The sequence below is a fragment of the Passer domesticus genome, chromosome 5, assembly GCF_036417665.1.
Source record: "Passer domesticus isolate bPasDom1 chromosome 5, bPasDom1.hap1, whole genome shotgun sequence".
NCBI classification, from domain to species: Eukaryota; Metazoa; Chordata; class Aves; order Passeriformes; family Passeridae; genus Passer; species Passer domesticus.
In genome coordinates this window covers 76,529,174-76,544,329 of record NC_087478.1, presented here as the reverse complement: position 1 = coordinate 76,544,329, position 15,156 = coordinate 76,529,174, and the positions used below count along the sequence as shown (strand labels likewise).

The 15,156-nt window shown below is 45.5% G+C and overlaps 1 protein-coding gene and 1 long non-coding RNA gene across 3 annotated transcripts in view; one reads left to right on the top strand and one right to left on the bottom strand.

The window, feature by feature from the left end:
- The window catches only part of WASHC1 (WASH complex subunit 1), a 36,738-nt gene continuing 21,582 nt past the window's right edge, over positions 1–15,156 (top strand). The window contains exons 1-2 of one of the 2 annotated variants that reach the window (XM_064421199.1): positions 1–116; positions 10,232–10,385. In XM_064421199.1, the coding sequence (XP_064277269.1) occupies positions 10,237–10,385 (149 nt within the window). In that variant the 5' untranslated portion in view covers positions 1–116; positions 10,232–10,236. Of the gene's footprint in view, positions 117–330; positions 519–10,231; positions 10,386–15,156 lie in introns of those variants that run through there. The other variant, XM_064421200.1, reaches the window with a different exon arrangement.
- On the bottom strand, positions 4,367–5,220 carry LOC135301047 (uncharacterized). The gene is made up of 2 exons (XR_010362805.1): positions 5,080–5,220; positions 4,367–4,648 (listed from the first exon to the last, which is right to left on the bottom strand). It is a non-coding gene; the product is annotated as an uncharacterized LOC135301047 (long non-coding RNA).

The following is a 15,156-nucleotide window of genomic DNA, read 5'->3' as shown; positions in this document are numbered from 1 at the left end:
CCGGGGCCCTCCCGCCATTCCCGGCTTTCCCTGGCGCCGGGCCCGCGGGGGCGCCCCGGCCGGGCGGAAGTGACGCGCGCGTGAGGGCGGAAGCGGCGCGGGGCCGCGGGCGGCAGGTGAGGAGCGCGCGCGGGGGCGGGGCCGGGCCCGGGCCCCTCAGAGCCCCGGGAACAGCTCCGGGAGCAGCCCCGGGAACGGCCCCGGGAACGGCCCCGGGAACGGCCCCGGCTGCAGTGGGTGCCCTCCCCCCCGGCCCGAGCCGGGCCTCCGCCAGGGGCTGTGCAGGGGCTGCGGCCTGTGGCGTCTGGGAGCCCCCCGCAGCTGCCGGGCGGGAGAGCTCGGCAGCGCCTGTGAGGGAGGGACGGCAGCGCTGGGAAGCGGCTCGTGGCGCTTTTCCCGGGTGCTCCGGGAGCAGCGGTGCCGGCAGGTCGGGGCGGTGCCCCTGCCCCTCTGCGGTGCTGGTGCGGGAGCGCTGTGCCCGGCTGTGGCACACGGAGCTGCAGCAGACAGCGACAGAGGTGGTATAGGGATTGGAGCTTTCTCTTGTGAGGGCAGCCTGAGGGAGCTGGGTCTGCTCAGACTAGAAAAAACATTTTCCAGACAGGTTGTGGGGTCTCCCCCACTGGATATTCAAGGACCATTTGGGTGCGTTCCTGTGCCCCGTGCCCGAGGATGACAGCTTGAGCAGGGCGTGGGACCAGATGACCCACGGAGGTCCCTTCCAACCTGAGCCATTCTGTGCTTGTTGCCTGGTGTCTCGGTGCTGTGCCATGACATGGACAGGGAGGTCTGCCAGGCAGGCATGGAGCATGGAATTCTCAAGCTGGCTGTGACATACATCCTGAGCTCCACGCAGTGTTTCAGGGAGTGCAAGGGCAATGCCTCTTTTCAGTGTAGAGCAGGTACCCTGCAGGGGCAGACGGGAGGTGCTGCAGCCTGAAGGGAGGAACAAAAAAAGAGAAGATGTCTGGGAGAGACACAGGACTCTGTGCTGTGTGTTATGTGATTTTTCCTCAGAAAGATGGCTTGTGGTGGGGTTTGGGTGTTCTGTACTGTTCCAAGCAGTTGTACTATTGTAGTACTTTGCAATGTTCCCAGGCCAGTAGTTGTGCTGCTTGCAATGATTTAAAATAAATAAAAATAAAATCATATTGTCAGTGTTTGCAAGTGAACCCAAATTATTGGAATAATCTTTTTCTGTGTTCAAAGTGAAGGATGAGTTGGCCAGCACTAAGGAGACCTAGGGCTGCTAGACCTAGCTGTGCACATGAAGAAAGGGTGCTGATGGTTGTAGGGAACGTTGTGAGTTCACATCCAGCAGTGGTGGTCATTGATAGTGTTTATTTTAGTAAGCAGCAGGAAATCCTGTGATAAGGTCCCCCCTCCTTTTTGTTTGTTTGTCTTTTGGGGTTTTTTTATCCTTTTCTTTTTGGTTATTAAATGTGGTTCGGAAGTGGAATGGTTGAACAGCAGCTGGATTTTCCCAAAGACCTCTTTCAAAGGGGAGCCTCTTTATCCCTGTGCAGAGGAGGCTAACTCTTGACTCTGTGCCAGTCACAGTGCAGCTCCCAGCAAGCAGGGTGGATAAGGCTGGATGTGCTTGTGGCATTCCACGGATTGAGGCAAACGGAGCTGGCAGTTTGCTTGGAATGAACTCTTATTTCATGGAGGTTTATGGTGGGTGCTGCTGGCTGTGATGTGCAGGCCGGGCTCGCCCATCCTGGAGGGTGAAGTCGGAGCTGCCCCCGTTCCTTGGCAGTTCCCTGGAATGCAGAGCCTTCCTGGAGCAGTGAAAGGAAGGGGAGCAGAGCTGCTCCTGCCAGAGGCAGGGCCTGGAAGCAAAGTGGCTGTGGCATGTCCTTGTAGAGACTTCTCTGCATGACACTTTCCTGGGAATCAGAGGTCCTGCAGCCAGCTTGCCCTTGCTTAGGCTTTATTTCAGGAAGGTTGGCTGATGAGTTCTCCTGATACTTTGTTATGTTTGTCTTGTCTGAGTAGTGAAGCTGGGATGTAGCAGCTGCCTGCTGTGTCTCTGTATTCCTGGGATGCTCTGAATGGGGGGAACAGCCACACCTTGGAGCCCTGAGGCAGAAGGGTGCCTGAGGTATGCCTGGAGCAGCACAGGCTGCTGTTCTTAGCATCTGTCCTTCTGCTGTCACTCCAGATATTTAAACTGAGTTCTAAATCTTCATCCCTTCAGGTACAAAGTGCTGTTCTCTCAGCTCAGGGGTTCTTGGGCCTGAAAGCTGAAAGCAGATAATTGCTGGGAGCTGCTCTGCAGTCTGGCTTCTGGGAATACCAGGGACTGTGCTCACAGCAAGCTCGGCTTGGGGAGTGAGAGGGAAGGGTTGAAATTGAGCACTGGGGAAAAATTGTATTGAGGTAATCCTGAAAGCAAGGCAGATTTTTTATAACTTTTTTTTTTTTTAGATTAAAGGTAATGTGCAGAGGAAGAAGAGGATTATGTCTGAAATTGTTATGTTTCCCATGGCTGTGGTCTAAGAGATTGAAGAGAGTCATTTTTATCACTCAGAAAAGCAATTTCTGTAGCTAATCAGCTCTGCTTAGACTCCCTCACGAGATAACCTTTCCCAGAAAATAGTTCATCCAGGTGTCATTTTTTTGACCCAGCTTTTCATCAGCTCCTGTCAATCCGGCCACTCCGTAGGGATATTCCTTCTAGCAAATGTGAACAGACTTGAAGACATTCCTTATTTAGTGAGTTCCCCTCCTGCCATCTTCTAGAAATGCAAGCATTGCCTTTGCTTTTGAATGTATAAAGCAGGCAGGAACTGATCTGGTTGCTAGTTTGATTTAGTTGTTTCCTTAACAATGTCTAAGGCTTTGTTGTTTTACTGCACATGGAGCCCGGGGGCTGTAAACCCCCAGAACCTTGGAGAAGAGGGTACTGAATGTGGGGCTGAAAACCAGGACACTGCAAGGTATGGTTTGGGGCAGTGCTTGGATCTGCAGCTGAGGTCCCTCTGCACCAGGGTGGAGCTGGCAAAACTAGCTGGATTTTTTTTGTCTTTTTTTTTGGTGGTGTTTTTTTTGTCTTTTTTTTGACACTGTGTGTTTCTGGAAGTAAGTATGCTCCAGACATTCTGCAGGAAGCTCTACAGCAGCATCCTGGTTAGCTGGTTTTGGAATTCCAATGTTTAAGAGAACTTATTGCAGAGAAATGGCTCTCTAGAGGTCTCTGCATAGCCAGTGCCTTCTGTGTGCTTCAGGCACACAAAACCAAAGTGCCCCCATTTAGGAAGTCAAAGAAGGAGCTTTGGCTGGACGTTTGGGATGGGATTCTCAACTTTAGTTTTGATGTTTGTAGAGTAGGTGTAGCTGAGCTGTTAGTTTAGGCTTCCTCTGTAATAAATGGTGATGGGAGGGGAAGGCAGGCAATCAGCAGAGTGTTTGTGGTCAGTTGTATGTGCTGCCCTGGAATCAGATCAGTTGTTCATTGCTGTTTGTCTCCATCACTGATGAGAGCCAAAGGTGGCAGCCCCAGAGGGATTATCTGATTAACTGTAGATATCAACATCTGTCTGTCAAAACGAGCTTTGTGTATGCAGCTGGAGGAAATGAATTTCAGCCTGTGCTTAGAGGACAGGGCTTTCTCAGCAAGGTGATGCAGGGAGGGAGGCTGCCTGTGCTTCACAAACAGAGCTCTGTGTTGAGGGGAAAGATTCTCCTGGAGATAGTAGTGGCTTAGAGGGGCTCTTAGCTTATGGAGCTGGCAGGATTGAAGTGCACCTCTAAATTCTTTTAAGTCTCTACTTTTCAGATTCTCTTAAAAAAGTAATAGCATTCTCTCCATCATTCTGGAGAGTCAGTGTAATTTGTTGTATCTAATCCATCTTTAAATATGTATTTTGCCAAGGAGTTGCCACGTGCTGTTGTAAAGCTGGGCTCTGAGATCTCAAATTTTGGTTCTTTCTCTTAAGCCTAAGTGGAATACGCCAGTAGTGACAAACCAACAAATCCAAGTGGCTCTGAGTAGTTTTTTGGGTAAGGGGGATTCTCCAGATTTCACCTATAGTGGCTGCCACAGCTCTTTCTTTCAAAGCAAAGGGTCTGAGCCAAAGGTGTTTTTAACAGGCTCTGGCTTCTTGAGAAGGAGGTGCCCTAAATGCTGGGCTCCTGCTTTCAGAAGCAGATTTCTGACAGGCCAGTGCTTTTCTTCAGGTAGTCCTGCTGACTGTCAGGTGCCTCAGTGCTCTGCTGCTTCTGCAGGGCCATGGTGAGATGTGAGGCTGGCTCCTTTTGAAGAGGGTTTGGCTGCTCAGGACATGCCATGTCAATGAACAGTTGTGGGAGCAGGAGATGCCCTGTAGGATTCATCTTCTGCATGGAGTTTTTGCTGCTGGAGTTCTTCTGAGGTAATGCTGTACTGCAAGGATAGGCTGAAAGGTTGAGGTTGAGCAAGTATCCTCCAAAGCTGGAGGAGAGGAGCAGAACTGGCTTTTACAGCTGTGGCTAAAGTAACCTTGTGATGTAGATTGGGCCGTGGTGTGCTCCTGCTGCTGAGGGGGAGGGAGGATGATGCCTTCTCAAGTTTTTCACTTTCCTGCTCCTGTTGCCAGTTTCTGTGGCAAGGGAACTCCAGCTCCTCTGTTTAATTCCCTCCTTGTTAGTGAGCAGGATGGGACAGCTGGAATGGACAGAGTAATTCAGTTCCAGAAACAGCATTGGGAGGCAAAATTACAGCTGATGCCAAGCACTCCAAAGACGGAGAAACCCCATTCTTGTCTAAAGTAGCTACTAGAGGTCTTCAGACCAAAGCAGTAACATCCACAAAGCAGTTTGAGGGTGCTAAGAGAGACATCTAGTAACATGAGCACCCTGGTGGAGTACAGCCTGCTGCTAATTAGAGTCTCATTAATGCTTTCTTTCATCACTGCCTCCCAGCATTCAGATGGTGATTAGACCTATTTATAGGGGCAGAGTTCCTTAACATACAGCACAGTGTACTTCTTGCCAATCAAATCAGTAGCATCTGCATCTTTGATTGCTGCTTAATAACATTGTAGAAGATGGTTAATTAAAAAAAATATAAATAGACCTTTCATCCTCTTAACTTACCAAAGTGCTTTTCTCCTGCCCCCACCTTGTTTCCCCAAAAAAAGGGTAAAGTTGGATTAGTGCAGGGACTGTGGTGAACCTCTCATCTCACTGCTGGAAATGCATCCTGCTGGCCTATCCAGGGGAGTTACCTCTTGTGTGCTCTGCTGGAGGACTAAATGTCATCCCCTGCCATGAATGTCAGCACAGGGCAGAATGATTGCTTGTTGCATAATAATAGACTTGTATGTAGGCTCCTGTGCTGCATTTGAGCAATTTCTAGCTTTTGTTTCAGTGTCTACATCTGTGTGTGCACACACTGCCTTATCCTGCCCTCAACAGCATTCCATATGCAATGGTATGTTTTGCTTTTCTAGCTTTTCAAGTCTCTTTTTTAAATACTGTTCTCTGGTTTTGCAGCTGGTAAATTCACAGGAGTGTGCTTGATCTGTGGAGGGCAAGGTGTTATAATTAATTTTTTATATTGTTCTTATTTTTTCCTTAGAGTATTTAATTCTGCTATTTTGTTGGGATAGCCTCTAGGCACACCTCCAGAACAATCAAGGTATGACTTGAATATGCCAGCAGATTTGACCATGGGAAAATGTGTGTCCAGGTAAACATGGTAGAAAGTATTACGTGTAAGAAATTACTCTCAGGGAAGAATTTGGGATGACTTCTCATGGTTAACCAAGTTATGGATGTGACTTTTCTCTGTCAGAGGAGACAGCACTTTCTGATAAGCTGTGCCCAGAGCCTGTCTACTCCATCTTTTAAGCGTGTTTGATCTTAAACTGTGCTTCATTTGTGGTTTGGTCTGTCCCCACTTTGGAACCATACTGTGGTAGTGGAGTGGTGGTGAGGGATATGCAGATGTGTTTTATTGCATGTTGCTGATCCCTGTGTCCTCACAGGTGACCCCAAGGCACTGATCTTTTCTTAGGATCCTACAAAGGAGAGATATAGGGTTAGATGTTCCTGTGGGAGTTAAATGCTTCTAGTTCTTGCTGCCTTTCCAGTGCAGTAACAGAAGCAGCAGCACAGTAATTGCTAAAGCAGCCATTGTAGCTTTGAAGTATACACACTGATTTTTTTTTTCAAAGTATTTCATCCCTCTTCTCCCCTGAGCCTGCTCTTTTTAGCTTCTTGAAACATGTTAAGGAAGCAGGTATTGTTGATGGTTTACCTTATTCTCCCTTTATTTTCACAGCAAAGTACACGTCTCATAAGTGCTTGTATGCAGCTTTACATTCTGCCTGTGTTAAGGGCAGCCATGCTATTTTTTAAGTATTGCCTTTGTTTATGTTCCTTTGAAAAACTAAAATATTTTAAGGTTGTGGGGTTGTTTTATTTTTAGATAATCATCCCAGCAGTCAATCCTCCACAGGGCAGTATTTTCTAAAGAACTTAGGGAAGTGTTGCTTCTTTCACAAACTCTGTTTGCTCTGTAACAAGTTCTTTTGGGCTTGCCTTAACATGAGAAGTTTTATTCTTATGGAGAGAGGTGAGGAAAGCAGGTGGAACTTCTCTACCTATCCAGAGCAGTGAGTGATATACTTTCTTTTCCTGGGACAGAGCTCCACGTGTCCCTCCAAGCATCAGACTTGGCTGTGGTGAGTGAAGAGTAAGCCCAGTGGTTGGTTCCAAGTGCCAGGAAACCCTGGAGTGCTCAGCCTGTGTCTGCCCTGCTTTATGTCTTCCAGTCTGGTGGAGACTGCTTCTGTTTCCCACCCCTGCTGTTTCTCCCAGCTCTTGCCAGTGTGTGTTGTAGCTGAGAGGGAGAGAAGAGCTTTGAGTGCTGTGCAGGAATAGCCACTGGCCCTGGGGAGCTCTGGACCAGCTTGCCTGAGGTGAGAGGCACAGACAGCTTAAGGCAGAAGTGCAAATCTAAGCAGTCAGTAGCTTTAGTCAGAACTTCCAACTCAGAACCTAGCACTTGGAAGCAGGCAGTGCTGTGAGACAACAACCTTTTTCTCTTTGTTTTCACTTTAATAAGGTAAATGAGGTTGTTATATAACACCAGAGCATATTTGTCTTGATCATGAAAGTTGACACAGAAAAAAGAATTGAATAAAAAATGGCTGGAGCCCCCAGATGCTGCAGCTCTTTACCAGAACCTCTTTGATCACAAAAAAAAAAAATAGCTCTGTGTTGCTGTTTCTTCTGCTTTGTGTGACCTACTGGTGGTCTCTGCTAAGTGAAGCAATTCTCTTTTTATTCTAAACACATGGTGATCCTTACTCAAATTGTTCATAAAACTGGCTTATTTCTCCACTTAGTTTGGTCCTAGGAGGTAACAAATAGCAGCTGTAGCATGGGATTTTGCCCAAGTCCAGTCCTTGCTGTTTTCCCTCCTCCTTGCTATAGCTCTCCAACTTGTTCTCTTGCACAGAAAGAATTGTCTCTTGTATCTGTCTCTGGCAGTAATTTCCAGAGTCTGCCATATTTCTCCACTATTTGTTTTAGGAAAGGTGAGAATCTGAAGCTCCACTGAGAGTCTTCATGGAGACCCCATGAAGGTGATGTTTACCAGCAGACAAACTGTGCCAGTGTGAGCAGGAGCACCCAGGGATTTTCCTGCTTTGCCCAGCACTGGGTGCTCCTCTCTTTGCAAGGGAGCAGTGGGACCTGAAGGAGTCTGTAGGGACAGAAATGTTTTGGGAGTAGCTAGAGAAGTGCTGCTCCCACGTGGGAGCATCTGGCAGTCAGCAGCTGAACTGAGCTTGGTTTTGGGAAGGACACTAGGAGAATTGGGATAGGTGAGAGTCTGAGAGATCACATTGGGGCTGCATAGTCTTATCTGGCCTCAGGAGGTGAAAATCTTGGCTTTCTTAGGATTACCTTTACACAGGAATGGTTTTGATCATGAAACAAGTTTCAGAAGTTTCCTTCTTGCCCCTGCTTCCCCCTATGTTTCATGACTGGACAATTACAGCTGTTTATCTGGCTGCAGCAAATTGGGTCATTGAACTGATTTGAGTTAAAAATAGGCTTCCCAAACATCAGGAGCACTGATGCAACTGCAGAGTTTTGACTGGTGGCAGGGAGAATTATAAACTCCTTTTGCTGCTGGGGCCAGAGTAGCTCATAATCATGTCCTTGCTGTGTTATCTGGCTGCTTTATTCCATGGTGACAGTCAAATAGTAGCTCTGAAAGGAAAAATATTGAAGCTTGATTGTGGTCAGCAGATCAAAAACTGCTGTCTCAAAATTAGCTGTACTCATCTCAGATTAACTTGTATGCTTTACAGCTCTAAATAATAATTTCCTGTCTGCAGAGTAGGCCCAGTCAAGAAGACTAATCAGTGTGCAAACATTGCTGCTAAAGAGTGCAGATATAGAGTCTTGCTGCCAGTGATGCATGAAATGAAACAGAGTAGGTCTAGGCTTCCTAGACTGGCAGCAGAGCCAGCTTTCTAATGGCTGGGCTTGATCTTGCAAATTTGTTAACTGTGGAAAGGCTTCTACATACCCTTATATCTCATCTGATTATTTGCTAAACACCCACACCAAAAAAACCCCAAAACAACTCACATCCAAAGGGAATACCCTTAAATAACAGCCACATCACATTTGCAGAAAGCTTTTCCTACCCTACTGTGGTTTCATCTTAAAGGAAACATTTGGAGAGGGTGGTGTTTCTTAAATGTACAGAAATGGCTGCAGGCAAGTCTAATCTGTTACCTCTTTGTTTTGTGATGCAAGATATGGAATTGAAAGAATGTGTGAAGACCCCTCTAATTTTCACATATTAAACTGGTTTTTTATGTGGTGGCTATCTCTCTTCAGGCTCCTGATTAGTGAATTTCTCCAGTATGGGGTGTGTTTCTGTGTCATTCTCAGCCTGCACTGCTGTGCAGCCAGGAATGCAGGTTGCACACAGCATTGCTGTCTGAACTGGCTCCTGCAGACTTCCAAGTACCACACAGGGAATGTGGTGCATCCTGAGATATCCCTGTCTGTTTGTGACACCTTGGATTTCCATCCTCCTTTGTTTTGCTTCTCCTCAGCTGAATGAATATTTTCTTATACAGCTGTACAGAGCTCTGTGTGGTGAAACCCTGCAATGAGCACCTGTACGTTGGTTTTTACAGCCTGAATGAGAAGAGACAGAGAAAACAAGTTTGGAGGGAGCTGTGCAGACCTAGCAGTAGAGTTTGGGTTAGAAAACTGTACAGATACTCTACTCTGTTCATTCTTTAGCATGTCCTAATAATAATGTGTTTGTGAGTTTGCAATTTCTGATGTGCTCAGAGAAATGGATTTTTTTCTCTTTATGTTCTTCCAAGTCCCAGGAAGTTTTTTGTTATCTTTGTGAGTAAAGACATGGGAGGCCAACTTTTTGGGAATTGCTGAGGGAGAGGTGAGCCAAGCTGAGGATGGAAACATGGGTGGTGGGTGACCTTCTCCTGGCTGAGCTATAGAGCAGTGGTACTGGCCCAGCTGCTTCCAAAAGTGTGCATACAGCTCTGGAGTGTGGCACACAACTGAAACATTTTGGTGACTGGTTAGGCTAGAGATATGAAAGGATTCTAAAATAAGGAAGCTTCTTTCAAGATAGTTACTAGGGAAAAATGCAGTCCAGAAGCAAAAAAGAGCTCCTGGGAGTCTCAGAATGGAAGAACTCTTATTAACCTGCTTGGAGCAGGGGGGTGTGTGCCTGTGCATGCCTTGTGATTTCATGGCTTCTGTTCTTGGAAGGGCCTGGTGGTGTGTTTCTTGGAGCAGAGGTGCAAGATGAAATACTGCCTTTTGCTAATAGGGTTGGATGACCTGAAATATATCCATGTAGACTATGAAGAAAGGGAGGAGGGGACAGGGTGATTTGTGATGAGTCTTATTGCCCCTCTGAACCGACTTTGCTTCTAACTCTGGTCTTTGTTTTCAGCACAATACTGAGCAGAGATTTGTTAAGTAGCATGCTAAGTAAAATTATGGTTTCCAAAAACATTCAGATAAGCAAGAGAGTGCAGCTCACTGTAGCTGCCTTGAATGTATTAAAAATCCAATATTTCAGCCTTACTACTTGTGCCTTTCTCCTCAGCTTACCAATTCTGTTGCAAATGCTTTCCTAAAATAATTAGTGGAGCAGAAAGTAGAAGTCCCTGAATAACTGCTGTGCTAAAATGGCAGTGTGTTTAATGTGTGATGACCTATTTGTTCTTTCCCTTAGGTACAATGACCACAGTAGCCCAGAAGCACTTTTTGGAAGGGCAGACATACTCAGTGCCCCTGATCCAGCCAGACCTGCGCAGGGAGGAGGCTGTGCAGCAGGTGGCAGATGCACTTCAGTACCTGCAGAAGGTGTCAGGGGATATCTTCAACAGGTAAAGTGCTCTCCTGGGGGGCTTAGCATTCAGCATTACAAAACACAGTGCTGGGGTTAGGTTGCAGCAGTGAAGGGGAAAGGGCATTGTGTTGGTAAACAATGGAAGTTCAAAAAGAGATGAAAAAGGACCAGATGCACTTTGAGTTTATTAGACTTGACTCTGTCAAAGTTAAGCAATGTGAAATGGCTGCAGTTAGCCAGAGATTGTTGGTTATTCTTTTTTATTAATTAATTTAAAATTATTAATATTTTATTCCACAAATTGCATTACTGCTTCTGCTGTAATTCCCTTATTCCTTCTTGCTCATGTTTTGAAGGGGAGGCATCGTAATTTAGAGTGTCTTGAAGATGTGTCTTTTTGAGTCATTGTACTTGAAGCAGTGAGGTAGAAAATGTCTCTTTGTTCTGATCTCTGCAATGTACAAACTGTTCTCTTTGGGCTTCTGGTTTCACACTTCCCTTTTTGTGTGTTGGAAGGGCTCTGTGCCCTGAGTAAGACTGGGTTTCTTGCCATAGTATCATAATCCATCAAAGTCCATCTCTTCAGGGATTTGGTCCAGACTTGGCACCTCTTGCATATGATCATCTTTAGAACTGGATCTTTAAGACTGTCTGTACAGCAGATCAGAGAGATTATTGTATTTGCTTGCAAATGATGGTAGGTAACTGGTGCCTTTTTCTGTCCAGTGCCATTTTTGACATCTCTGTGCTCTGAGATGGTGTGGGCTGTCATTGGGAAGGAAACAGATCAGCATTTATCTTCTTATAGTCTAATCAGTAAAAGCACATGCTTTGGTTTCAGTAGGTCCCATGATTATCTAGTTTAGTTTCTTATGGTGTGAGCAGGATCATGACGTTCTGTCTTTTTTGAGTTTTGGAAGGTTTTTTTAAAAGTAGATTGAAGTTCTGTGGTTACTGATAATGGTATTGTGAAGGGTAGCCTCTGGAGAAAGAGCAGTCTCTAAGGCTGAGCTCGGGTTACTGTGGTTAAAATGGTTTTCCCCTGGAATAGACTTTGGGCAAGATGTGTGTGTGGGCTGGTTTAGGTTGAACACAAGGGCTACTTCATTTGTGCTCTCCAAAGTAGGGGAACACTTCATGATGTGAGGCTGGGAGAAAGCTTTCTAGAGCTGCCATAAACATGTGGAAAGCACTTCTCAGACTTGGGCCTGGTTGGCAGTGCTGTCCCTCTCTGTGGGGTAAATGAAGCTCTTGATAATACAGGAGTTGCTCTTTCTCAGTCTCTATTTTCCCTGTTTTTCCTCTCCACACTGCTGTCTAACACAGTACTTGTAATTTCCCTAGGGAGATAAGCCTGCTGCTTTGTATGCAAGTCACTCCTGCAGTGACACTGAGCAGTGACTGTGATGCTGTTCCCTCACTCTTTGGTGCACTCATGACTTTTAATTACCAATTTTCTCCAACAACAGAGGAGGCTTCATTGGCTTCTTTGTTTGCTTTGCCTTTCCACTGAGGTCTTGGCTCTCTGATATAATTAAGAGCGATTTAGTAATTGTGCAGGCATCTGATTAGAACTTCCATGACCTTGGCTGTTCCATGTCAATCAAGGGACAAAGCTTTCAAGGTGAGAACTTTGCCACTTAGTGACCTTTTATCCTCCCTTTCCTGAGATGAGGCAGCTCTGCCTTCCATTTCCAGGAAGGAGCTGTCTTACCTGGAAGCTGGCTGGTTTGATCTGCAGAGCTTGCAGTGTTGATGGAGAGGAGACTTGTTCACTGTGGGAGACTTGGCTGAGTGTGTCCAACCCATTACTTCAGTACTGCAGAGATGCAGATGTTCTGAGTTGTTTGTGGGAACAGATGGATTGGTACAGTGCTTTTGAGAGTGCAAAAGGAAGGTGGAGTGAAAGTGTCTTCTACTCTCCATGAAAAAAGGAATATTTCCACAGCCAGATCTTTGTTTCCATTTTAGCCAATCAAAGTTTCTGCTCAGAATTGTTGCTGACATGACAATTGAGTATGAAATCTTCAAATGAACATGTTAAGATGACAGAAGAAAGATACCTTTCCATTTAGGGAATTACAAGAAAATACAGGGAGCTTTCCTTCACTTCCCCCCTTTTTGGGCAATTTGGGAAATAACCCATGTGACAAGTCTCTGCCAACTCTTCTTTCCAATCATTCTCAAAGAAGCTTACTTGCTACTGACTATGGCAAGGTACTTGGCTAATGAGACCTCAGAGTTCATTAGTTCATAGACAATGGCTGAGACCTGGAGCATCCCCACTGGGCCCAGCCTTGGAGAACAGGCCTGGACTGCTGTCAGGAAAAATTTAGAGCAGGATCCATCAGCTCAGCATCCCTCTCCATCATATCCCTGACTCTCAGGAGCAGAGACCCACCTGCCTTTTTTCACATGGGGAGCATCAAAGCTCTTGGTTGCTGGGCAAAGTTGTTTTTGCAAGCTATCTCATGGACTGTTACAGTAGTAGAAAGAAATCAAATGCTAGGGATTGGAAGGTTGTTATGAAGGTCCAGGATTTGCCTGTAATCCAGCCCCAAGTTGTCCTGTGTACAAAATTTCCCATCCTTATACTTCTTTTTTTTTTTTCAGTTTATGGAAAAATTTCTGGTTGTTATTTTTTAAATCTTTATTCAGTGTCTTTTGCTTATCTGGAATAATATTTTGCTAAACCAGTATATCCTGTTTCCTCCCCAGCTGGATTCAAACTAATTTCATATTACATATTTGAAAAAGGCTTTAATATTAAGCAAAAGTTTAACTGAGAGCTGCACTTCTGAAAACCATAGCTGGAAAACAGGAGCAGTGTGGAAATGCTGTTTGGGGTGGGGAAGAAATCTGGTGAGGCTGTGATAAGGAAGGTAAGGAGTAGCTACTGGGCAGCAGAGCCTTAAGGGATGTTTATGACAGAGCTGAGATGTGAGTAGTTCTGAAATTGAAAATACCAACAAAATCTTAATCATGAGGTGCATTTTTGTATTTCAAAGACCTCCTTGTTTTAAACTTAGTACTGTGATTAGTCATGATCATCAATAATGGAAGTGGGGGACTAGTACATCAGTGTAAATGTATTTAATTTAGGAGGTCTGTGAATGGAAACTTGCCAAGAAGGGTCTTGCTGCAAGCTGCACTGTGCTCTTTGTTGTGCAGTGGGGCTCTGGGATGCAGCTTGGAGCTTGGACACTGCACTGTGTGTGTTCCTGTGCTGGCTGCAAGGGCTGATCTTTCTAGGAAGAGAGCTGTGGTGGCTCACTGTGCAGGTGAGTTTACACCAAGAGATGCTCTGTAGCATCAGGGAATCAATTTTTCTCCAGTTAATTTGAGAGCGTTATGACTCTTGTTTAACAACAAGGTGCCTCATGGTCCTTTGAAGTTGTCCCAGAGGTCGTCTGAAAGAGGATGCTAGGTCTAGTTTTGTTTCAGGTACCTCTCTTGAGAGGCTGTAGGAGCAGTGGTTTGCTGCCAGGAAGATAAAGCAGAAGCAGTGAGGTGAAGAGTGAATGGAGTCTCCTGCAGACATGAGGAAATGGAGAACAGGGACATTTTGCCTGCAGCTAGTTGTTATTCTTGTAGATATATGTCCAAGTAACTGGATTTATTTTCCTTTTAAGTGTAGCACACACTTTGTAAGGCACCTTTCATTTGTTATGGCTGCCATGATCCTCTGGAAGCTAACTTTGACAGCTTGTGAGGATGTAGCTTCAGAAAGGTTCCTAGACTGTAGAAAGACTTCAGGAGGTGACACAAGGGTGTGATCAGCCTGCTTGGAAGGCTGGGAACAGCTGGCATTGGCAGGCATCCTACATCCACATAAAGAGACAAAGGGAGTGTGACTGTTCTGCAAGAGACCAGGTCACAACTCTTTCTGGATGCTGCTAAAATCCTTCAGCTCAAGATCTTCTGGAATCTGATCTGTGCAAAATTGCAGGAGAGGTGTTCTACTTCTGGAATTAATCTCAAACCTTCTAAGCAAAAGGAGGCACACAACAATTTCAGACTTGAAAGAATCTTCTCAAGAGCTCCTTATACTACTACAGCAGTAGTGGAATATCTTGTGGAAATATGAGACAGTTTGCTTTAAAACAGATGGCATGTGCAATAGGAAAGGCAGACAGTAAGGAGAAACTAAGGTAATTTCAGTACATATGAGTTGTTGATTTATTTTAGTTCATGGGATTTTTTTTAACACTGACAGGGAAGTCTCTTGTTTGTACTCTGTTCCTTGTTGGAGAAAATTCAATATTGAGTAGCAGCCTTCAAGTTCTTGTGAGCTAATTTTGTCCAGCGATAAGTCTCTGTTAATTAAAAAGGTTTTGGCAAAGATCTTATGAACTTCCCCATGCAGAGAGTAATTCCTTTACTCCTCAGTCCCTGGCTGCAAGTGGCTGTGGCTATTTCTCTCTGGAAATAGGTAAGGAGAAGTGTGCCATAACAGCAGTGTGAGGCACTGTGTGCCTCACAGCAGAAGGGTTCCCTTGTTTCTTAGCCCATGGTTTTGGCAATATTGTTGGATTCTCCCACTCTTCTTGATACAGTAACATCTGCCATGTTATTCCTTTATTACACAAAGTGATAGCTCTACCTTCTCAGCCAGCTTCAGACACTGCAGATTCACATATGTTGGAGTAATTTTCCTATGGATGACTTTTGTGTACTCCGTCAGCCCTGGAGGAAGAGATTCAAACAAGCAATTTTGTTTTACAGGCATGCTTCCATTAAGGATCCAGCATGGAGAAAACTGTCTGGAAAATAACACTGAGTGGCTTGAAATGTGTATTACAGGCTCG